The 25,303-nt window shown below is 43.5% G+C and overlaps 1 protein-coding gene across 4 annotated transcripts in view; it reads right to left on the reverse strand.

The window, feature by feature from the left end:
- CEP170B (centrosomal protein 170B) overlaps nucleotides 1-25,303 on the reverse strand; it is a 101,246-nt gene that overhangs the window by 34,022 nt on the left and 41,921 nt on the right. For all 4 annotated transcript variants that reach the window (XM_072986748.2, XM_072986747.2, XM_072986746.2 and 1 more), the window contains exons 6-10: nucleotides 24,721-24,859; nucleotides 8,893-9,009; nucleotides 7,607-8,083; nucleotides 5,068-5,834; nucleotides 3,494-3,679 (exon numbers count right to left, since the gene is read on the reverse strand). In XM_072986748.2, the coding sequence (XP_072842849.2) occupies nucleotides 3,494-3,679; nucleotides 5,068-5,834; nucleotides 7,607-8,083; nucleotides 8,893-9,009; nucleotides 24,721-24,859 (1,686 nt within the window). The remainder of the gene's footprint in view (nucleotides 1-3,493; nucleotides 3,680-5,067; nucleotides 5,835-7,606; nucleotides 8,084-8,892; nucleotides 9,010-24,720; nucleotides 24,860-25,303) is intronic.

The following is a 25,303-nucleotide window of genomic DNA, read 5'->3' on the forward strand; positions in this document are numbered from 1 at the left end:
TCTGATGCATCTGAAGAAGTGGATTACAGTCCATGAAAGTGATGGAAAATATATATTGTTCATCTTCAAAGTGTCGTAGGGCTCTTTGTTGTTTTTAGTGCAACAGATTAAAACAGCTACCCCTCTGTAGAGGAAAAAAACCTATATTACTCTGTGCTAACATGGCAGCATATAAACACTGCATGATTCAACTTGTAAGTGTGACAACTAAAGCATAAAACTATTTGTATTAGTGAGCTGCATAAGCAATAGTTGTGACTAGCTAAAACCATCTCTGTAGGGACGTGGTGGCGCTGCCGGCTAAACCGCAGAAGCCTGTGCTGCAGGGTCAGAAGATCAGCAGTCGTAAGATCGAATCCACGCAACAGAGTGAGCTCCCGTCACTTGTCCCAGGTCCTGCCAACTTAGCAGTTCGAAAGCATGTAAATGCAAGTAGATAAATAGGGACCACCTTGGTGGGAAGGTAACAGCGTTCCGTGTCTAAGTCGCACTGGCCATGTGACCACGGAAGATTGTCTTCGGACAAAAAACGCTGGCTCTATGGCTTGGAAACGGGGATGAGCACCGCCCCCTAGAGTCGAACACGACTGGACAAAAAATTGTCAAGGGGAACCTTTACCGTTACCTTTAAAACAATCTCAAAAATATTTAAGACAAACGGGAAAACGGATTCCCTTTCATATTCTTCTGCGGTAATATTTATGTGGCACCTATTCTGTTTCATGTTGAAGACAGCTCTACTTGGTTTTCAGTATGGTAGATGGCTTTTTTATATGTAATATAATTATATGCAGGGATGCTTAATAATAACCAGGGGGCCATCAAGTCAGTTCAGACTTGGTGACTCTTTTCAGGGTTTTCTATGTAGAGAATACTCAACAGTAATTTACCATTCCCCTCTTACAGGGGGGAAAAAAGACGAAACATTTCAAAATATTGTAATTTGGTAATCCCATAGGAATAGGCAGCAGGAATCAAGAATCTTACTATGTCACCACAAGTCAGGTGATAAAGGAATCAAGCACACTCTGTCACTGCCCACAGTTTCTCCAACCAGGGCCTATTGTGAAGTAAGCCCCATTGAATTCAGTGGGGCTTACGTTGCAATGCTATGCACACTTCTCTGAGAACAAGTAAGCCTACTAGAATTCAGTGGGGCTTACTTTTGACTAGACATGCATGGAACTTTGCTGTTATTCCCGAGTGAGTGCAGGACCGCAGACTAACACCATAATCCTGTACATGTCTCTTCCAAAGTACAGTTTCCAGTACTCCCCTGTAAATGAACACAATTACGACACTGTGCGGTCAACCAGTGTAGCAGTTAAAAGTTGGACTAGGACTCAGGCGGTCAGGGTTCAAATCCCCACTTGGCCATGAAACTCACTGGGTGACCTTGGACCAGTCTGACTTTGAAGTTTATTTCTTACACAGCTTCTGGGAAGATTGTAGCCAAGTTCAAATGTATCAAGGAAATCTGCTAGAGGTGATGAGTGATGCCAGTCATCACCTTGTGAGGACTTTAACCTTGTGAGACCTGGCTCCACTAGATCATGGTTCTTGTCCCCACTGGGCCATGAAACGGACTGGGTGGCCACAGGCCAGCCACTGTCTCTTAAGGCTCACTTACCCCACAGGGTTGCTGTAAGGATAAATTAGGGAGGAAGGGCAGGTATGGCACCTTGAGTTCACTGGAGGAAGAGCCAGCCTGTGTGGCCTTGGGCAAGCTGCACAGTCTCAGGGAATGGGAAACCACTTCTGAGTATTCTCTACCTGGAACACCCTGAAAAGGGTTGCCGTAAGTCAGAACTGACTTGACAGCACATCATGGCGGTGGTGGTGTTGGTATTTTATTTATCTGAATTCTATTTAATTTTTAATTCATCTTTTGTTCTTCTGATTCCAGGTGTGTGTGTGTGTGATTTTGCACACAAACATTCCTATGAATGTGTGGCGTTTTCATACCTCGCCAAATACTGGGAATTTCACTGTGGTTAGAAAATACTTCTAGAAGTTTTGTGGGTTTGTTTTTAATCTAAGCGTGCTTATCCTAATGCAATATAGTTGAAATCTCTTCCATTGACAGTTTGGAGCACTGAACTGGCTGGATTGAGTCCAAATTCTATATGTGATGCAATCTTTTACGTGGCTCTTCAGAATTTAGCTGCATTGAGTTCCAAAGTATTCTTATGTGAGTGGTTATAAGATTTTCAGAGGAGTAGCAACACCAATCTGTAGTCTGTTGTTGTTGTTTAGTCGTTAAGTCGTGTCTGACTCTGCGTGACCCCATGGACCAGAGCACGCCAGGCCCTCCTGTCTTCCACTGCCTCCCGGAGTTGGGTCGAAGTCATGTTGGTTGCTTCGATGACACTGTCCAGCCATCTCGTCCTCTGTCGTCCCCTTCTCCTCTTGCCTTCACACTTAATCTGTAGTCTAATTGGTGGCAAAATATGCAACATTCAGCTCCCCTCTCCCCACAGGCCCTCTGCCCCAATAATCTCCCAAGAGCTGGGTCAGCAAGTTGGGTATCTGACTGTGGAGCCAAAGGCTGAGAATTAAATTCTCCACTGTTCATCCCAGCCTGTGTGGCTTTGGGCAAGCTGCACAGTCTCAGGGCGCCCCCAGAAGAAGGGAATTGTAAGCTACTTCTGAGTACTCTCAACCTAGAAAACCTTGAAAAGGGTCATCCCTAAGTCAGTAGTAACTTGACAGCACAAACCTCCCAGGAGACCTCTAGGGGCGAAATTTAAATAAAATAAAAACTGTTCAGTTTTTGGTCCTGGAAACGTTGTCTTTTACAGCAGGGCCTAAGGAGAGGATCCCCCAAAAACCTAGAAGACACCATCCAGGCATTTCCTCAAATACTTCTTCCCACCAAAGAGAGAGAGAGAGAGAGCTATGAACAATTCCCATGCTTTGTGCAGAACACAAAGGGACATAAATTTGAACCCCAAACTCCCTGATCTCGCCTACCATTGCTGTAGTCTGCAGCAGCAAAATCAGCAGAGGCCCCCTTTAAGAATAACACATTTTCTTTGGATTAAACTTTCATGGAATCTGCTGAAAAGCATCTGAAGAAGCGGGTCACAATGCACGAAAGCGTATCCAAATAACACTAGTCTTTTTAGGACTCCAAACACAGGACTGTAGCTTCAAGGTTTAAATAGTGAGAGAAATATAGGCAGGCTTTGAACCCTTTCCTCTCTCAGATAAAAAAATTAAGCCGCTATCATGTTCGCTTATTTTTACATAGTAAGGGCAAGTGAGGAGCAACAAAGACCATCTCCCTACTCTCTGGAAATTATTGTTATCAGCCAACCTTGGGAGTGTTAACAGGTTTTAGAGTGTCATTCGACAGCTACAGTAATATAGAAATGCAATATTATTTATTGAGAAGTGATTTTTTCCCCGAAAACACTTTATAGTAACCACTGATTGTTATTGCCAAAGTCTCATTCACGCTTTGAAAAAGAAAGCTATCCTTCATGTGTACCTGCATGTCTGAATGATGCCCACTGGCCACTTTGGAAGCGATGACCTGCATCATGGTCATCTTCGGGCTTGAACCATTCTCTCTGATCAAATGATGGGACCCCAGTTCATCCTTTTCACCTTTTATAACAGGCCTGTAGGCTGGAGAATTTCTGGAAAATTCAGGAGACTCCAACACACCAAAAACCTTAAAAAAAAAAAAACACCAAGATAGCAGCGATGAAGCGAAAAAGAAAACAATAAATTCCCTATCCACAGACTCATCATGGCTAAAATCCTGTTGTTTGGTGTAGTAAGTCACCCTAGAGTAGACATGGAATCAGCAGGGATTTGGTGAGTTAACTTCTCCAAAAGTTTAGTTGATTCATATGGCCCTTCTCTAGTTGTGACTTACGACACTAAAGTGAGTTCACCACTAGAGTAGGCCCATTTGGATAAGTGGGACTTACAGAGCAGCTGATTCACCAACTCACTATGCTGAACAGCAGAATTTCAGCCCAGACTATCTTTTGGGGATCTTTAGTACATTCCCACAGCATGCCAGAAGTAGCTATCCCAAAGACAATCTTTCATACTCTCATGTTAAGATTTTGAAAGAAGTATTTGGCTCAGCAGTCAAACAGCAGTACTGCAGTTGAGACTCTGATCATGAGCTGAGTTCCAGGCTCAGGTAATCAGCTCAAGGCTGACTCAGCCTTCCATTCTTCCGAGGTTAGTAAACTGAGTACCCAGCTCAATGCGGGCGGGGGGGGGGAATGTGTAGCCTGCATAATTATGTTGTAAACCACACAGAGAGTTCTTTAGCACTACAAGGAGGTATATGAGTCAAAACAACAACACTGCTACCCTCTCTCTCCAACCAAGAAGTAATCAGCTGTGAAGGACCTGTTTATGTATTTGGTTGCCCAAAATGTTTTAATTTATATATATCTATATCTATATCTATATCTACATCTATCTATCTATCTATCTATCTATCTATCTATCTATCTATCTATCTATCTATCTATCTATACATATCTATATATATCTATATATATCTATCTATATCTATATCTATATCTAGATATAGATATATAGATATAGATATAGATATATAGATATAATGGCATAATGGATTTTTTTTATTTAGCAAAAGTTTTTCCCCACAAATGTATTTTTAGTTAGTAAAATCCCATTGCCGTGACCCTGACAGAACACAATCACTTCATTAAAAACAAGTGTAAATGATTTAAAATGTGTATATTCAAATTAGTATCTATGGCCCCATCCTCTCGAGAACATGGTCATCATTTGTCGTTAGGGTGACGCCAAATCTGAAAAGTGGGGCCCTTGGCGCTGGCGTCATTGTCCACCCCTGCTTTAGAAATCAGGACTTTCTTGTCTCTCCATCAAGGATGGGCAAAGAACAGCCTTCCAGCTGTTGGTCAATGATAGCTCTAGTCAGCAAAATGCAGAGAGACATAGTCCAACTACATATCGCTCACTCAAGTCTTCATCAATGCTACAGTCAGGTCCACGATCAGGGGAGAAAAACACAAGAAAGTTCTGTGTGTCTTAAAATTATGACTTTACCTGATCAATCATCTTCCGAGCTTCTTCTACTTCTTTATCTTGTGACTCTGTCTCAATGGTGTATGTGCCCGTTTCACTCAAACTGTCCTCCTCCTCATGCTTCCTAGCTTTGATCAATGCCGGATCCACAGCCGGCACAGGAATTGTTTCAGGTACTGATGATGGTTCCCCGACTACTCGTGGGGTGAGCGGTGCTGGAAATGATGGCGGCTTCTCCGTGTTGGTTTTTGCAGCTTGCGCGCTTTCCCTTAACTCAGCAGCAAAATCCTGAGAAAGTTTGGACTTTCTCCCAACACTACCATGGTTTTTGACAGATGTCCTTGATGTAGATGATGAAGAAGAACTCATCCGGTCCTCTGTCTTCTCCCTCTTAAAAGAACCAGCCCTTGGAGTGCTGAAAGAGTTGCTTGGCCCTTTAGTTCCAACAGGAGGCAGGTGCGGTGATGGTAGACAGCTCCCTGGTTTCTCAGCAGGTACGGTCACCTTGCGTTTATCCACCCTGGTCTTCATGGCTGCATCCACGTCATTCTGAGTAGAGTGTCCACTGTGCGTGAAAGACTGTGACCTCTTCTTCCGAGGAGTGTCGTCATCAAAGAACTCGATGACAAAAGCCTGCTGGTTATGGAGAAGTTCCTGGGGGTCCCGGCGGATTTGGCGCTGGAGTCTAGCTTGCTCGGTGACATGGTCATTGACAGGTATCTCCTTCTCTGGTTTGGGTGCTACAGGGTCTTCTGAATCACTTTGTGTTCCATCTTCATGCCTGTTGCCTGTGAAATCAGTGCACAATGAGGGTGGTCCCGGAGCAGAGTGCACCTTCTATGTGCCAGGTAATCAACCAACCCTCATATACATAAGTATGTGTATGTGCATGTGTATGAAAGATACAACTAAAGACACAATTAAGTTGTAATGTTAAGCAAATATCAAATTTATCACTATACTAAAGCAACAAAATTTAACACATTTTAAAAGCACACTGGAGGAAGAAGTCTGTTCCCTAACAGTCAGTTCCTAAGAGCGTACCTGGATAAAAGGGCCCTTTCCAACTAACAGGAGAACTTCTCTTTCAGAAGAGACTTCTGCAATGTGGGAGCAACTACCAAAATTGCTTTCTTTCATGCTCACCAAACATGTAGACAAGGAATACCCCAACAAAGAGAAAAAGCTTGTACAGTGGTGCCTCGCTTAACGGGCGCCTCGTTTAACGACGAATCTGCATAGCGACGATTTTTTGCGATTGTTTTTGCGATTGCATAACGATGTTACTAATGGGAAAATATCGCTTTGCGATGATCGGTAAGCTGTTTCGCTTACCAATTTTCACATAATGTTTTCCCAACAACTGATTGGCGGTTCCAAAATGGCCGCCGGGTAAAAAATGGCCACCCGCTGTGTTTTCGCGCCCATTCCTCGCTTACCGGACAGCAAAAATGGCGGCCGCATGGAGGATTTTTGCATAAAGGTAATTTTTTTGCCCGTAGGAACGCATTAAACGGGTTTTAGTGCATTCCTATGGGCTTTTTTATTTCACATAGCGACTAATCCGTATAGCGATGATTTTGGCTGCACGGATTATCGTCGCTATGCGGGGCACCACTGTACAAAGACTTTAAAACCCAAGCAGGAACATATGGGAAGACAACTTGAAATATTTTTCCCCTCTGATTCTGCTAACTCTGGGGGTTTTTAAGCTTCCGAGTCTTGATTCTTTTCCCAACAAACCTATAGCAGAAGAGCAAAACACCTGTTTTAAATAGTGTCTTCCCTCCCAGGCACGCATGCTCATCCAGGAAAACTGGTGGCAAAGAAGATTCTTCAGACCCACCAAAGGCCTTTCTGAGGTTCAGGGAACTGGTAGCTTTCTGCATCTTCAAGTTAAAATCATTTGCCAGGAGCCACAGAACCCTATAAACCTGCCCAAACCCTTGCAGATTGATACCCCCAGGTGTCATTTGCCATTTAAACAGTGGCTCCAATTCTCTTTGGTTGGGTTTATTTGGAAGTCTACAGGAATCAAGGAGGTAGGCTAACTAATAGAAGGTCAAGCTCCTTTAAATACGAGGGCCACACTCAGAGAGTTTGGGGTCACACGAGACAATACATTTAACACATATATAGAAGCAGTCTTCCCTCAAGTGATGAAAGACATACGTTTGGCATAGCACATACTCTTCCTCACCTCTATCTCACATTCAGTGTGCTTTGTTTTGCAATCGGTCATGAAAAGTAAGCTCAAACGTAATATATGCAAGTCAGATTGCTACAGTATATCTCAGGAAATCCCATTGTTAGAGGAAATAGGTGTTAATCAGAGGGAACAGAAATTCCACTTGATGTCTCGTTTGACTCTAAGATGCAATTTGCAATGTGGTCCGATTCTGCAAACTAAAGCAAGATCATATTTAAAAGAAAAAAAAATTACCAATTTTCCCTCAACACAATTTTCCTTCTTTTCTTTCTTCTCTCTCTCTCTTTTCAGACTGTAATAAATGAATCTCCCAGACAACAGCTAGCAATTAACATATTCATATGATCTTACCTTTCAGAGTCCTCACATGGACTGGGAGGTCACTTTTGGTGCTGTATACATCATCACCCGGAGACTGCCGTCGCATGAGACTTGGGTCATTCTGCACCAACCAATCGGCCACTTTGTTCTCTGCTGATATCATTTCCACGTGACTGGCCTCCTTACCCAGGTTTCGCCTCTGCCTGAGTGAAAATTTGGTGACATGATCTTTGATCTTGATTTTCCCTGGCGTACAATCGTCAAACTCAATGGTAAACGATGCATGGCTCTGCACGACAGGCATCACTGTCGTGTCAACATCTTTGGTGGGGATCTCATGGACTTGCGTCTCCGGGGATTTCACCGGCTGCTGGAATTCTTTCGTTGGGATTTCAAAGTAACTCGGCTCCCTTCGGAAGGAGTAGACTGCCTCACCTTGAGAATCTCGGTACCCAGTGATGTTGCCGTTGATTTCTTCTTCACGTTGGGCTATGTCTTTTGTTCTTTCTAGAAAAAAAAATGTGGTAATGGGTGGGGGTGACAGGATATAAATTAAGTAGCCACCATAGGAGCCTCCTGGTGCAGTGGTTAAACTGCAGCATTGCAGCCAAAACTTTGCTCATGACCTGAGTTCAGTCCCAGGTAGCTGGCTCAAGGTTCACTCAGCCTTCCAGCCTTCTAAGGTTGGTAAATTGAGTACCCAGCTTACTTGCTAGGGGGAGACATTGTGTAGCCTGCTTAATTAAAGCCTCCTAGAGTGGTCTTAACCGACCAGATAGGCGGGATATAAATAAAATAAAATAAAATAAAATAAAATAAAATAAAATAAAATAAAATAAAATAAAATAAATAAATAAATAAATAAATAAATAAATAAATAAATAAATAAATAAATAAATAAATAAATAAATAAATAAAGGGGATTTTTTAAAAGGGAAATTCAGGTCAGTGAATATTAATCTTTAATAATAACAGGTTCCTGCGTAGTTATGTTTGCTGAATGTGGTCGAGTATTTCAGATGCCCGAGGTGACCTCAAGCACAGGAAACTTGTGAGGTAGGTCAGGCTGAAAGTGTGATTGACTCAAGATCACTTAGTAAATTTCACATCTCATTGGGGATTTGAACTCGAGTCTCCTGAGTCCTTTAACAAGGATAACCCATTAACTACCAATGTATCAACCTTCCATATTGATACAGTACTGAGATTCTGAATAAGCATCCGAGGATTACACAGATGTATCACCCTGGGATTATAATATAAGCAAAGACTGATGTTCTGAACATCTGTTAACTGGTAATGGAAAGTATATTTACCTGTATATTGTTCCTCTGGCCTTCTGTCATCTGTTGACTCTAACTTATTATTGGCATCATCTTCTCCCCACCATGACGGCTGGCCATAAAGGGGTGTTCGGTAAGTGGTTGTCGTCTCTGGTGATGGGGGGAGCATAACATGTATAAATAAAGTGAAAATTAAGCCTGTACAGCTGTCTGTATTTAGGATGGTAGCATCGCCTTTTGATACTAAGGCAGGAGGGGATTTTCAATAGTATCCTTATATACAAACTGCATCCTATTTACTTTCTTGAACAGGGTTTGAAGTTAGTTAAAGAAGAGAAAGAATCAGGTTTCTTTCCATTCTTTAACTAACTTCAAACCCTGGTTTCTATTATTGGTTTTTTGGAATAGCTAGACAAACCTAACCATGAGACAGAGGAAACAATGTTGGTCTGTTGGTCAAAAAAAGGAAGAAGTCTTACAACATCTTTTGATTTTCTTTCAGTAGAAATGGATATTTTAGTCCTGCAGAGTCACCCTTTGTATCAGCAACCCCACAGAAGTCAGTCTATAAATCCAGACATCCTAGGACACTGTGATGTGGCCAAATTTCAGACACTTTTAAATATTTTTCTTCTGCTCCCAAAAACAGAACAAAAAAGTTTAGACAAAAATGGCCCAGAAAATGTGCTGCTTTTTTCTCCAGGGGTAATTTCTTTTTTTTCCCCAGCTAAACCAAAGACCAAATAAGTAAATAAAACTCCTCCCTCCCGCCCCAGCAAACGACAATACAGTACAATGAAATAAAAGTTAAATACTTTGGTTGTCCATAGATTGGACCCATTTAAGGAAAACTGAAATTTCTTCCATGGGAAGACTGAGCATATTAATATTCATGGAGAAGTCAAGAAACATCCCAATATTACAAGAAATGTAGGTTTTGTTTTACTTTGATTTTATTTAGCCTACTTCTGTTCAACCTTCTATTTTCTGACTTAGTATTTTGGTGCAAAACACAATTGTTTCCTATACACAAGAGCCTTGTGTTGGGCACAGGACCTTTTTTATACCCCGTGAAGCCCTGGAATCTCACTGGAATAAAAAAAAAATGTTCATACGAACAAAGTGTTTTTATTTCAGTGCAAGAAGGGTGAAGACTAATACCTTTTACCTGGCTTTTTCTTTTGTCAAATGCAGCTCAAAATGTATCAGTGGACATTTTGATTAGGAGATTTTGAAAACAATAGACAAAAAAAGAAATTATTTGAAATTCTTAAGTTGCTGCATCGTATGCCATCAGGCTACGCTTCAAGGCTGAAAGGTATACTCACAAAAAAAAACTCTGCCCGTACTTATCAACACATAAGCCACACAAAGTCACTGGTGAGAGAGACTGAGTCAGCTGGCACACACAAGAGCTTCAGTGAAAAGTAACTAAACTGCTCTGTCATTCTAATGGTATTAAGAACCAGCCTCCCTGAGCATGCCTCATTAATCGCCCATCCGCTGACCCCCCCCCCCACGCCTACCCTCAGTTTCATGCCAGTCTGTCCAGATGGTGCCAATTCATTCAAGCACAGTTCTTGGCTCATTGATTCAGACAGACAGCCTGGGGACAGGGAGGGTGGTGAAACGGCACCCATTTAAATGACACGGAGGGAGGTCACCGGGAGCCCTTGCCTAGACAAATACTGAATTATCGGTGACAACATGGTACAGTAAAAGCAACCGAGACCTGTGTGCCCTGTTTCATAAAGCGGTTCCTATTGCTGTAACGTATTCAGAGCATTGGGAGGCGGGAGGCCAGAGTGATGGGAGTGTGTGGTAGTGCAGGGGTCAGAGTGCTGGCCTGAGTCATAGGAGAATCTGCTCCTCATCCAGTGGTCTCCTGGTGAATCTGGAACTTCAGGTTGTCATAGTGACTATCCTGACCAAAAAAAAAGGCCTGACGAGTATTTGAATGGGAGGCCACCAGGGAAATAACAGGGATCGGAGAGCAATTGCTGCCAGTCAGAGTTGTCAGTGTTGGTCTGGTTCAGTATTGGTCTGGTACTCTTAAATGGGAACAAAGTTCCTGTACTGGCGTAATAAATAATATTTTCTAGTTACTGAAGTAATTTTAAGAAGGCCTCTTAGGTTATTTTTACAGGCATTTTGGGAATAATTGATTGAGTGTCATGGCATTCTCTCTCTTCTATCCTAAACAAGCAGTGAGCAACCCAACACGTAGCTGAGAAAAAAAAATCCTGCCTGAAATCTGTGGAGAGATACTGCCAGTCAGGGTTCGCTGGCTAGGTGTGGCAGCTTCTCACAGTTCAGTTATCTAGTGGCTGGAATCCTTTTCGCTCAGCAGACTAAGTCACAAATTAAGCCCGTTCAAGTCCGTTTTGGAGCCACCTCTTTCATCCGTTCCATTGATTCAATGGGTTTATCATGCTGACCCACAGGACTTCAGTCACTGAGTCTCAGCATGAGGCGCTGTGAAGAATTTGCAGAGTCCACAGTACGTGAAGCAAAAGGAGGACAGGAAAAAGAAAAGAACAAGCAGAGGATGAAACGCTTTGGCGGTCAGCTGGAACTGGAAGCTATGGGGTCCAGGAAAATGTTAAACCAACAGAGCGATGCTTCAGGAAGAGGAGAATGACAGTCACCACCACTCTCAGTTAAAAAAAAAAGGATCGATGAAAATAAAATGAATGATCACAACGAGGGCAATTATACTAGCCGATTCCAGACCGTGCACTTGAGAGCTGAGCTAAAAATATTGTCTGGTCAAATGAGAGAGAGATATGCCTGAAAATAGGCCAGTGTCCCAAGGGACCAGATTTTAATTGATGGCTCCTATACAACAGCTTTTGATCGTAGGAACAGTTCATTCCATTTCTGCAATCCAAAATCAATCCACACTTTTTTTTCCACTTTAACTCCTGAGTGTCTAAGAGAGAGACAGAAAAAAAATAATGAACGGGGGGGGGGGGGGAGAGGTAACCCTGATGGGTATTCCTGTCTGTTTGAAGTTCATTACGGACAGTTTGCAACAAAAGCATTAAAAAAAAATAAAATCTATACTGCTTCTGTCTGGCCCCTTCTCCATTCATTATTAATAACATCGCTTCTACCTCTCGCAGAGACAGGGAGCCCCTTGAGGAGCAAACAGCTGAGAAGGGAAAAAACAAGGTTCTGATTTAATGTTTCAAGGACGTTAGAAAATCCTGAAAGACCCTAGTAAAAACAGGGTAAAAAGCATTTTCACTTCTGTAACATGGTAGAAACAAGAGTGACCCAAACTGTCAGGGGCCGAGAGAGAAGCTGGGGAAATGCAGCCCACAGGGTTTTTTTAAAAGACCCCTGGATACAGTACCTTGTACCCACCACCCATGCTGCAAAAGCAAGTTTTACACTCGACTAGCCTAACCCCCAAAACACCAAATCCTGCCCTACAAAAAAAAACACTTCCATTTTCATTTTTTCCCCTTATCCCCCCCCCCTTTTTATTTTATTTTTTTGAGGGGGAGCTAGTATGGTTGGACTAGAGCACCTTGTGGAAGGGTGACTCAACGCTTGATTCCCCATCTTCACCTCTTGATTCCCCCCACCTTAGTGCATTGTTACATTCCTATTCACTTTGAACAAATAGGTTTTGCAGGTTTTTGAAACAATAGAAAAACCTGGGGAACCCATCTAGCAAATGCAGGATAATCATCCACACGAAAAGCAACATTTGGAAGAGGGGGGAACACTGCCGTTGAATTGATAACTGATAACTTTTTCAATGGGGTATTTCAGTGTGTTGAGATACCTTTTTCCACTGATGAGAAAATCTTTTACATGGTAAGCCCCGCAGAAATTAAGAAGATTTATTCATGAGTATACATGCTTCTGACTGCAACCAGAGTTGACTCAGCATTTGAATACTAATCATCAGAGCTAAAGCAATTTATTGCACCTCGATATCCATAGCGACAGCAAATTTCAAACTCCTGCTGCCTCACAAACACTCATCACTTCCAAAAGACCCACATTTATAGCCAGCCTAGCAAAAAAATGCCCCAAACCTACCTCTCTCCCACAGTGCGATTGGTTATTGGTTCGGATAGAAAAGGAGAAGATCTTGAAAGCTACAGAATGCACCCAGTAGTACATGGTGGTGTGTTACACCTATGGGGAAAATAACTTCTTCTTAATCTAATCAGTGGATCAGCTTACTTCAAAAGCATGAGAAGACAGAGCTCCCTCATAATCTTTTCTTTTTAATTAAACAGTGAACAGAATATCACAAAGCAGAGGTCGCTGACAGTTTATTTATTTCTTTCAATAAATAAAACAGATCCAGGAAGGCTCAGTAAAACTGAAAAAGCTTCCTAAATCGTCTCCACTAGCCAATACAAACCCCAAATTCTATATGTCCTTTTCCCATGCTGCTATAAACAGCCTGCAAAGAACTACATTGCATATTAATTTAAAGCTGTAGCAAACACTCCCTCTTGACTTTTTAAATCCAGAGGTAAGTATAGGGGTTTTTGAGCCACATCAGAATCTAGGACATTGAAATAGCCCACTGAAAGAAATTATAAACTCCTACAAGATATTTGTTTGCTTGCGTCTTACAGGACAGCAGAAAAAGTGGGGCTTTGATAATCTCTCTTCCTTGTCACAACAATACACCCACAACAAAAACACACTGATCACCATAATCACCCATCTCCTGAAAAGGACAAAAGCTGATCTCACAGCCATAAATACTCAACTCCCAAACAAACTGCACCAGAGCACAGAGTGCTGTCCTCTGAAGATGCCAGCCACAGAGACTGGTGAAATGTTAGGAAGAACCACCTTCAGAACACGGCCAAAGAGCCTGAAAAACCCACAAAAACCATGGGGCTTTCTTCTTCAGCAGCAGCAGCCAGACTCTCTCGCTCCCTCTCTCACTCCCTCACAAGGTTGTTGGACAGGTAAAATAAAAAGGATGCAAGTCATGAGCTCGCCAAGATGGAAAGGATGCACGCCTTGAAATCCCTGGAGAAAAATCTGATATAACTATCACTAATAAAACATAAAATAAAACAGAAGAGTGATGCATATCGTCTTTTAAACTGCACAAGATGGGATCAAGATTTGGGGCCACAGTAGGCAGGATCAGCTACTTCCTCCCAGGAAATAGGATACAGTATAGCTACCAACTACATTTTGACAACAGTATGTGCTTTGCAACTAAGAAAAGCAACCCCAAGACATAAATTAGAAGTTTGCTATTTATTTGTGTTTCTTGCTTGCTTCTGCCTTCTAGTCTCCCACATCATGAGAGAGAGAGAGAGAGAGAACCACCAAATAAACCTTTGGTCATCAACGTCTTTGCTTTAATTTGCTAGAAGCAAATTACTAAATACCTACAAGGCTTAACCCAGCAGTTTTCTGCCCAAAGCTTCTTTCCCAACCTCATTAAGTAAGCCCACTTTGCTGCTAAAGGTATTAGGTCCTTCATTCCATTTAATGATTTAAACCCATTGAAAGAAAAGAGATGAAAAAGCTGGCCTTCCCCATGTGAGCTGAATCGGTAGAAGAACCATCCAGGCAGCAAAGCCAGGAACCTACCTTTTGTTCAGTCGTTTAGTCGTGTCTGACTCTTCGTGACCCCATGGACCAGAGCACGCCAGGCCCTCCTATCTTCCACCGCCTCCCGGAGTTGAGGAACCTACCTGCCTGAGGGTTATTCAAACAGAGCAAAACAACCCATCTCACAACTGATCAACGCAGGGAGAAAAAGTCAGAATCTCACTGGGGGAGGAAGCGGATAGAGCGGTTGAGTCCTTCCCTACTTAAACCCTGCAAGGCTCTGGGGACCATGGGATCTGAAGGAAGGGTTTCCTCTACGTCACCCTTACACACTGTACAGTACTGACAACAGATACACTCCTCAACCTGTGTCAGCCTTGCCAGCAGGGAATATGGAGTAAAGTCATTCCATGCTGGTCCTCCAGGGACGTATTTTTAAAAAATTTCTTAGGCTCATGGCTTGTGTCACTATATTTCATCACACAGTACTTATTCTTACGAGGTGCTATTGTTGTTCAATTGGAGAACAGCAACAGCAGCAAGTAAAAAACACAAGGAGATCACCGTGATCTAAAGGGTAGTGAAGGACACCAACATTCCTTCCTTCATTCCTTCATTTAAAGGCTGGCTTAAATGGCCTAAATGGGAATGATGAGTTGTATTAAGGCTTGCATTTTAGCTCATGCATCTTGATGCACACAAGGAAATTCTTATCTTTCCCTTCAGGCAAGACTTCCCTCAGTAACCAGCTCCCTGTGTGTGATTTTTTGATAGATTGTTATGCATGACTGCTTTGACTGGATTGTTAATACTACTAGTGTCTTCCATTATTTGTGTTCTCCATTTTTTAGAGTGATTTTTTAAAAATATTTTGTATACTTATTGATCTCATGAGAAGAGAAGACTCCCTGGAAAAGACCCTGATGTTGGGAAAGTGTGAGGGCAAGAGGAAAAGGGGATGACAGAGGACGAGATGGTTGGACAGTGTCATCGAAGTGACCAACATGAATTTGACCCAACTCCGGGAAGCAGTGGAAGACAGGAGGGCCTGGCGTGCTCTGGTCCATGGGGTCACGAAGAGTCGGACACAACTTAACAACTAAACAACAACAACAATACTTATTGATCTTCCCCTTGATGTTGCCTATTAATTGATGTAAGATGCCTCCTTATTCATTTTTCATAATTTTTAAATATCGTCTTTTTAATGATGTTACCCACCATTGTATGCTAATTGTTTTCAACTTTAAATATTGTCTTCCATTGTTGTAAGCCACTCGGGTCCTTTTCAAGGAGAAAGGCAGGGAAGTAAGTAAGTAAGTAAGTAAGTAAGTAAGTAAGTAAGTAAGTAAGTAAGTAAGTAAGTAAGTAAGTAAGTCACTGTGATGTGCACAGTTTCACTTACCCCAGCATATTATATATAAGTTACAGATTCTGACCAATATATATTTGTTATTACATTTTCCCCTCATCAAAAACGTATGTTGGGAATCTGTCTCTTAAAGAGTGGTACACAGATTGTTTTTTAAGAAACAAAATGCCTCCTATATGTGAAGAACTCGTAAAATTTGTGACCCTACCTTCTAAGAAATTGTTTGGAATTTAATAGGCATCTGCTCGTTTAGGCTGGAACCTAATTTATAAATTAGTTGGGACTAAGGATGGGAAATCCATCCTATACTTTCTCCTGTATTTTATACAAATTCTTTCCATTCCACATGTGAAGAAATTGACATGCCTTAGTAAATAAGGACTATGCCACATCTATCATGTAAATATTAGGGGGAAAAAGAGATGGCAGCTCTCATTCAGCACGGATATATTTGTTCACACATATCTTCAAACCCAAATGTTCAGGAGCTGAGGACTTACATTTGAGTTTTCAGAGTCCCAATTTCTTTCCACAGCAATTTCTTTCCATTGCATACTCTGATAAAATCTTATCAGAAGGGAATGGAAATTATCTGGTACCTTAACCCATGGCTTGGAACATTATGTTTAAAAAGCAATGCAATTTGTTAATTTTTCAAAGTGTCTTCTTAGATACAGCTCATTTGTTGATCATAGAGTAACATACGGATAATATGATACTTCATTAATTAAAAGGAAATACAAATGACCTAAATCCCCCAAAATGACCAAAAAAAGAGGCATGTTTAAAAGGTAAGTATCGCTCATTACACAAAACAGCAACAGAATCAATTTTAATGTTATCTAACAAATGACTAGCACTATGTTCTCATTATCTTAAAAACAGTGTCTACATAATATTGGTCCTTCTAAACCAGCTAACTTCGGCCATTCCACGATTCTAGTGAAGTGCAGGATTTGGTTCTTGACCGTCTAGGCAAGTCTTAAAGCCCTCTGAGTACACACCACCTCTACTGACAGGCAGTTTCAAGACTTGTCTGCACAGCTATACCACTTTGATACCAATTTAATTGCCATGGTTCCATCTTAGTGAATCCTGAGATTTGTGAGTTTAAAACATCAGCATTATCTGCTAGAAAATTGTAGTGCAATTCACTGTGCTACAGCAGAGAATCCTATCGACCTCACTAAACTATAAATCCCAGGATTTCAGAGAACCCTGGTCTTTTGGTTTTATCTGCCCAAAGTTCTGAGATTAGCTCTATTCGTCAATCCACCCCTAGACATTAGGTCAGAGATACATTCTATACAGGTATTTGGATATAGGCCTTACTCTCACAGTATGCATATACAAATGCTCCTCTTCCTTTAGTTAGTTCATTCTGTGTCATTAAATTGGAACTGACTAATTGGGCTTTCAAGGTAAGTGAGATATTTAAGGTTTTACCAGTTGCGCACCCTCAGTGAGTTTCCATGGCCAAGTGAAGATTCGAACCACAGGTGGCTTTGTACTGGTTCATTTTTCGACTGAACAGGTGTCCAGTGTTTCCTAGACCCACCTTCTCCAGCGGGCACCCAGTCAGAGGCAGCGCCCACAGACAGGTCAGGGAAGCCAGGGTGCTGCCTGAAGGTGTGGCTTCGAAGTGCCGAACACTGGTTCAGCGCTTCGTGCCCATCTGTAATTCAAACCCTGGTCCACCACTCGGTCCACTACCCTACTCTAGTACTGTCCTCCTTCTTACCACCACACAAAACATGTGTGCCAGCCACACATGCTCATGGCCACATGGCCACAGCCAACACATATAAATACGGTGTACGGATCGCCACAAGCTCAGCCCAGACAAGGGGCATTTTACACTTCGGGAAAAGGCTAACAACTGTGCCCTGCTTTATTTTCTGTGTTCAGTTTGTCACCACACACCTGTCGTGTTTTGACTTATAAGACATTTTAATTTGTCCGTTATGTTTATAACAATATAAATAACCATGTGCCGTCAAGTCAATTCTGACTTATGGCAACCCTTTTCAGGGTTTTTCCAGGTAAAGAATGCTCAGCAATTATTTACCATTCCCTTCTTCTGGGAGACGCCCTGGGACTGTGTAGCTTGCCCACGGGCGCACAGGCCGGCTCTACTTGCAAGAGGCACCGTGGGGAATCAAATTCCCAACCTTTGGCTCTGTAGCCAGGTGCCTAGACCACTAAGCTATCCAGCCAGATCATGTATACATTTATACATAGTCATTTCTCCCCATCCCCAATGATCTGACTGCATCATACATGACTTCCCCCTCCCTACTACTGTATATCATCACAACAAACCTGTAAAACAGGTCAGCCTGAGAAACTCTTGACTGACCTCAGGTCATGGACTGAATTTCATAGAGAAGCAGGGATTCGAACACAAGTCTCCTGGGTTCTCGTCTAATTCTCTCACCTCTACAACACACTGGCTTGAAACACCCCATCTTTCACACTGATTACCAGCAGACTCCTCTAAACATGTCAAAAATGCTAGTGTGAAAAAGTAGGGGAGTCTATATACCATGCGGAGATGCAGCTGTGTGATCTGCAGCTCATGCCAAGGACTGTCAGTGGATGTGAAATTAATTACACTGGGGATTTATGCAAGGGGAATCTGGTTCACATTACAGTTACTGCCACTGGGTGATTTCCTCCCAGGCTCAGAAGTAAAGAGTAACCTCCTTTCACCCTCTTCGGCTGTCGCGGCTAATCATGGGGAAAAGGCGCCCACCAAATGCGTCTGGCATGCTCCTGGTGATACAGCATGGTACCTGTCATGTCTGTCGGCGCAGGAACAGTTGCCCGGCGCACATGTGCAGCTCATGGAGAAAGAGAAGTCTTCTGAACTGAGCACAGGGGAAAAAAATGAAACAGAAATGCCTACCCATGAACTCTCTCTTCTCCTTCTCCCGGCTTGAGAAAAGAACGAACAGGGAAAGGATGGCTCTAATGCCGGATCCCAGCTTAGAGGGGATTTTTGCAGGGACTATGCTCAGCATGGAGGATTAAGGTCACGAGAATCACAGTTAACTGGGCCGAGCCTCACTATGGCTTCTGTTTTCCCTTCATAACTGAGGCAGGTTCTAAGTCCTCTCCGAACCCACAACACTCTCAGGGGAAACAGCAGGTCTACAAAGCAATGCTCACATTACACTGTTGAGCTGGGGGTGGGGAGAAGAAAATGCCGAGCACTTCCCTCAGCTTCAGCCAACCCCATCCCGCATTTTGTAAGGATTGCCTTCATTCGGAACCAGTCTGTGGTAAAGCTTTAGAGGTCCACAACCACCATCTACCACTTCTCAGCATTTCTCCAGACTTCTCATTCTACGCCCCAATCCGGTGCCTTCCAAATGTTCTGGACTACAAGGCCCAAAGAGGTGATGGGACCTGTAGTCCAGCAACATCTGGAATGAAGTGGTTTTGGGAGGATTGCTCTGCACATCTAAGCATGATTTTGAAGACATTCCAGGATATATACAGTTATTGGAGGGTAGGGGGGAAAGCCTCAGTCTTCCTTCCTTCCACATGAACATTAAGTCTGTGGGTTAACTGAAATACAGTGGTGCCTCGTACAACGAGTGCGACGTTTAACGATGAATTCGCATAGCGATGGCATTTTTGCCATCGCTTGTGCGATCGTATAACGATGTTGCCTATGGGGAAAAATCGCTTTGCGATGTTTTCCCCATAGGCACCATTTTCCCCCAGCTGAGCGGCGGGAGCCTCCGAAGGAGTGCTCCCGCAGCTCAGCTGGGGGAAAATGCCTGCGGTGGCCTCGGAAGGACCCTTCCGAAGGGTCCTTCCGAGGCCACCGCTGGGATTCCCCTTCCCCGCGGCTGGCTTCCCCGGCCATGGTCGGACTTTCAGGAGTCCGACCATGCATGGGGTAGCCTGCCGTGGGTCGGATCCAAGCCGCGGGGAGAGGGTGGGGGGATCCGGATGGATCCCACCACCCTCCCCCCGCGGCCTGAGGAGGGTGGGAGCCATGGCCGGACTCCTCGCCAGGCACCGCGGCTCCGATCCGATCTGAGCCGTGGTGCCTGGGCGAGGAGTCCGGCCATGCCTCCCCCTTCTCAAGCCGCAGGAGGTGGGTGGTGGGTGGGAGGCATAGCCGGACTCCTCGCCCAGGCACCGCGGCTCCGATCCGATCTGAGCCGCGGTGCCTGGGCGAGGAGTCCGGCCATGCCTCCCCCTTCTCAAGCCGCAACAGGTGGGGGGGGTGGGAGGCATGGCCGGACTCCTCGCCAGGCACCGCGGCTCAGATCGGATCTGAGCCGCGGTGCCTGGCGAGGAGTCCGGCTATGCCTCCCACCCACCACCCACCTCCTGCGGCTTGAGAAGGGTGGGAGGCATGGCCGACTGTGCTTGCAGCAGCGGAAGAGGTGCCCGGTGGAGGAGAAGGCAGGAGCCGATCTGTCATTTCTCCTCCACCGGGCACCTCTTCTGCTGCTGCAAGCACAGTCGGGGCAGTCCTTTGGGAAAAGCCGGGCTGCTCCGAAGAAAGGCAGAAGCCCATCTGATCTCCCCTCCCAACCATCGGGAGCAGCGGGAGAAGCTGCCCGGTGTGGAGGGGGGGAGATCGGATGGGCTTCTGCCTTTCTTCGGAGCAGCCCGGCTTTTCCCAAAGGGCTGCCCCGAAGTTGCTTGCAGCAGCGGAGGAGGTGCCCGGTGGAGGAGAAATGACAGATCGGCTCCTGCCTTCTCCTCCACCGGGCACCTCTTCCACTGCTGCAAGCACAGTCAGGGCAGCCCTTTGGGAGAAGCCAGGTGGTGGGGGAGAAGGCAGGAGCCGATGCCGTCTTCCCCCCCTCCCCCGAGGCTTCTCCCAAAGGGCTGCGCCCGATAGTGGGGGAGAAAACCGGATAATCCATTCCTATTGGAACGGATTATCCGGTTTTCAATGCATCTCTATGGGAAAACACGTTTCACTTAACGATGTTTTCCCATAGCGATGTTTTTTTTTTGGAACCAATTAACCTCGCTATGCGAGGCACCACTGTAGTTAACTAATTTCAATGTACTGTGAAATAGCCCTACTCAGACCTTTGAAACGATATAAATAATGCTCATGGGCAGAACTTCTCATCGCTGAAACCAAAGGGAAATGTGAAAGAGAGAGGGTGAAAACCTAAAAACACAGATCCTGCACCTTGTTTCATAGAGATTTAACCAGCCACACACCTTAGAGGTCTATTGTTTAAAGTTCTATTAAAAAAAAAAAACAAGTTGAAGAGTTGGATCTTCCGGCAGGCCTTCCCCCCTCCCATTATATAGCTTTTTTATCCCATCTTGGATCCTGTTTTCTTTATTGACCTTTCTGCTCTTATGAAGTTCATTAAAAAGTTATTTTAATGCTGAACAATGCTGAACATGTCCAGCAGGCCGAAGCCAAGAGGCAGTCCCAAACTCAGCAAAATCAGGGAGCTGGACAGGGGACAGATTGAATTTGTCTTCAGTGTGGAAGGGATGGTCACTCTCAAATTGGCCTTCTCAGCCACACTAGACATTGTTCCAAGACCTGTTCAGAGCACGTTACCCTAGTCTCTCGAGACTAAAGGATGCCTAATCTAATTTTAATGCTGTTTTTATCTTTATATTCTGTAAGCCGCCCAGAGGAGATTCCCAAATCTAGATGGGCGGGGTAAAAATGGAACAAATAAACAAATAAAATAAAATAAATATGGTGCATTTCCTGTTTTATTTATTTATATTTTTTATTTACTCTTCAAAGTATCCCCACATAAAAAGCAGATTACAAAAATGTCACATAAAAGTGGTAAAAGCAATATACAAGTACAACATGACAATAAAATAACATGAAGCTGAACTTCTGACAAACAGCTCTCAGCAGAATTATTTTGTTTATGTATCCAGCCTAAGAAAAGTTCTGTGTAACTCAGAAGTTTATGCAACCTTCTCTGAGTCATAGCTAGTCCTCAAAGAAAAAAAAGTACTGCCGTTGTTCCGTTCGTTTCTTTTATCCCTAATAAAATTCTCCAGCTAACCCCCTCATCAAACTCTATTAACTTTTGCATGGTTTCTTTCCATGTCTTAATTTTCAAAGAAAAATGGTACAGAGCAGCTATAAGGATAAATTTGCTACGCAAAGCTTCACAAAAGTTGTGCTGATTAACACTCAAGGAGGACCCAACCTGCAATTCAACTTTGCCACAATTTCAACATGACAGTAAACACCCTCGGAATCTGCATTTTCCACCACTATGAATCACACAAACCAATGTCCTTTTAAAAGAAAAGAAAGACAGGTCAGGGAAAACACCAGAAAAACCCATCTCGCCTGCAACTTCCTTGTGTCATTCATAAATTCACACCCCCAAACACAGAGAGAATCAGAAAATCACATGAACATCTTGGTCATGAAAGAGGCCAGCGGATCGCCAGTGGAAAGACAAAGGTGGGGTGTGATTAGAGAGCAGAAAAGCAATAGAGCACATTTTGGGGTGCAGCTTTAGTTCATTTTGTGTTAGTTTTACATTTTAAATAAACAATAAATATAATATGCCCATTCTAAATGTTTCCTCTAATATAAGTCCTATTGATTTTGTCGGTGTTGGGTATCATGTAAGCATGCTCATGTTTGGAGACAAAACGTATCCTCGCTGAGAAAATATAAAACTTTTTATGCCCTTTTAGCATTTTGGTACCTTTTTTTGCAAAATAAATTCACATAAGTGGTTTTATTTTCATGCAAATAAAGTCTATTGCGTGCAGAAGACTTAATATTTACTGTAAACTGCAAAGGTTTTGGGAAACTCCCTAACTTTCACTAATACTGCAGCTGCTGAAAAATGACACTGTTTTTTTTTTTTTTTTTGTGAAAGGGGCTGTGTATTGTTTTCAAGGGCATGTATCAGCGTCGAATCAGCAAATATCTGTGTCTTCCTTATTGAGGACTACAGGCCTCTTCCACATCCATGTTCTGATTCAGTTACATTTTGACCGTTAAAAGTGATTTCCTTTCAAGACACCCCAGCACCAACCAGTTGGAACTGGAATGAGGCAATGCCCTTCCGGTGATAACAGAATCACAGAGCTTGGGGGAAAAAATCTTCCAGGGCATCTGGACCAACTTCCTATCCCATACAAAAAAATTATGAGGTAGATCATCCCCAACAAAAGACTCTCCCAACTTCTACCAGAAGACTAACAATGACAGGGAATCCACTCCACTGGATTACTAGAAATCATTCCACTGGAGATATTTGAAAAACTGTATCTTCCCTATACGAGCCTCCACATGTATTAAGATCCTCTAGGGCAGGGGGTCCCCAACCCCTGGTCTGTGGACCGGTCCTGATCCATGGCCTTGGTAAGATCGGGCCATGGAGACAGATCTCCTGCCCCCGCGCATGCACAGATGCATGCATGCCTCCCCATGCATGCAAACACAAGGCCTTCACAGATGGATGCATGAACACACATGCACAGATGCACGCACACACCCCTGCATGCACGTGCCCCCATGCACACAAGGACATACACACAAACTCACATGCATGAACTGATGCCCCCACGCACACTCGCCCCCCACGCATGCACAGATGTACTCAAGCATACACAGAGAGAGAGAGAGAGACGCAACACCCCACAAGCACATGAAACCGGTCCACGGTGTCAAAAACGTTGGGGACCACTGCTCTACGGGCGGTGCCTTTTTTTTGGCCTTACCCCTTTCACAAATATGCCTGGTAAAGACTCCAAAAGAGGGCTTTTTCCGCGGCTGCTCCCAGATTACAAAACTCACTCCCTCAGGAGGTGCAACTGACTCCTTCCCTCTTTTCCTTTCCACCGGCCACTGAAAACGTATCTCTGCAACTAATTAAAAAATACCAGTTAAAATCTGCAACTATAATATATAAATATTGAACCTCAAATTCGAAAGTATCTTCCCACCTCAGCCTCCTGTTGACTCTCCCCTTTAGAGATGGGAAGAGATTTTCAAATGTGATTTTCAATATTTGTATATGACCATTTCAAATTTTAACTGGTATTTTTTTTAATTAGTTGTGAATATTAAATATTTTTGTACACAACCTCCGGTCCCCACTAGGAAAGAAAAGAGGGATAAGAAATGAATGAAATAAATAAACAAAACACACAAACAAAGAAATAAGCACTTCCATTGTTAAAAGTGTTCTTGCTGTCAAACGGATTCTAATGTTCAGCAAAAAAATCCCCTTCTCCAATGTTGGTCTATTCAATCTAGACCCACGTTCTGGCGCAGTATAAAATACGAACCTAATCTCACCTTCAATGAGAAGAATTCACATTTTATTGCAGTGGAGGGCTAAAATCTGCCCGAGGAGCCCAAATAATCATCATTGTCATCAGAACGGCAGAGCTGGAAGCAACCTTATGGACCATTGAATCCAACCTCTGTCAAGGAGGCATAGCGGGGAATTGAACTCCCAACCTCTGGCTCTTCAGTCAGATACCTAAACCAGTAGTTCTCTAACTACTGAATGCAGGCCCACTAGTATTTCAAACACACTTGACGCCCCAGCAGCTCCCACAAAAGCATGCAAACTTAAAAGCATGAAGGGCAATTTTGCTGGCATGCTCATCATTTCCCAACAGCCCCAATGGAGTTTACATTTTTTTAAATATCGCCGCTAGAGGGTGCAATTGCTTTTTTTTCAGTAAAAGAATATATTTTTAAGAAACTTGTTTTTTGGAGTGGGGGATATGGAAGCAGAGGTGGCTCTACAAGGTATAGAGGTGGGCATGTATGGAGCTCAAGTCTGCCTCACTGTCCCATCACTGCCTTGGCGACAGTGCTTAAAAGTTGCGGCCCAAACTGTTGCAGCTCTGAGTCCTAAAAATCCATGGTAAACTCAAATAGAAGAAAAGGGTTTGTTTCAAACCTCGAATAACTGGTTTTTCTCCACTAGTACCTGTAATTGTTTTTTTCTCGCCTTTCTCCAGCTTGGCCTGGGGCGATTCACTGTCTCCACCATGTTCCATGGGTTGCTCGGCCCTTTTAATTGCTGTGCCTTTAAAGCTCATTTGAAGCTGACTGGTGTATTTCTCATGCTGAAGGAAAAAAAGAGACAAGAATTATACAGTGGTGCCTCCCTTAACGAGCGCACTGTTTAACGACGAATCCGCATAGCAATGCAATTGCTGATGCAATCGCATTGCGATGTTTAGATAGGCTAAACATCGCATTGCGATGATCGGTAAGCGTTTCGCTTACCGATCTTCGCATTGCAATGTTTAGAAAACAGCTGATCGGTGGTTCCAAAATGGCCGCCGGGTGCAGAAAATGGCCGCCCACAGCGTTTTCGCGCCCTGCCCTCACTTACCAGGCAGAGAAAATGGCAGCCGGATGGGGGAATCTTCGCTTACCGGTGAGTTTTTCCCCAACAGGAACACATTAATGCGTTCCTATGGGTTCCCCCCCGCGCATAGCGACGAATCTGGATAGAACCTGGAACGGATTAACATCGCTATGCGGGGTACCACTGTACTGTGTAC

Source organism: Pogona vitticeps, chromosome 1 (assembly GCF_051106095.1).
Source record: "Pogona vitticeps strain Pit_001003342236 chromosome 1, PviZW2.1, whole genome shotgun sequence".
Lineage (NCBI taxonomy): Eukaryota > Metazoa > Chordata > Lepidosauria > Squamata > Agamidae > Pogona > Pogona vitticeps.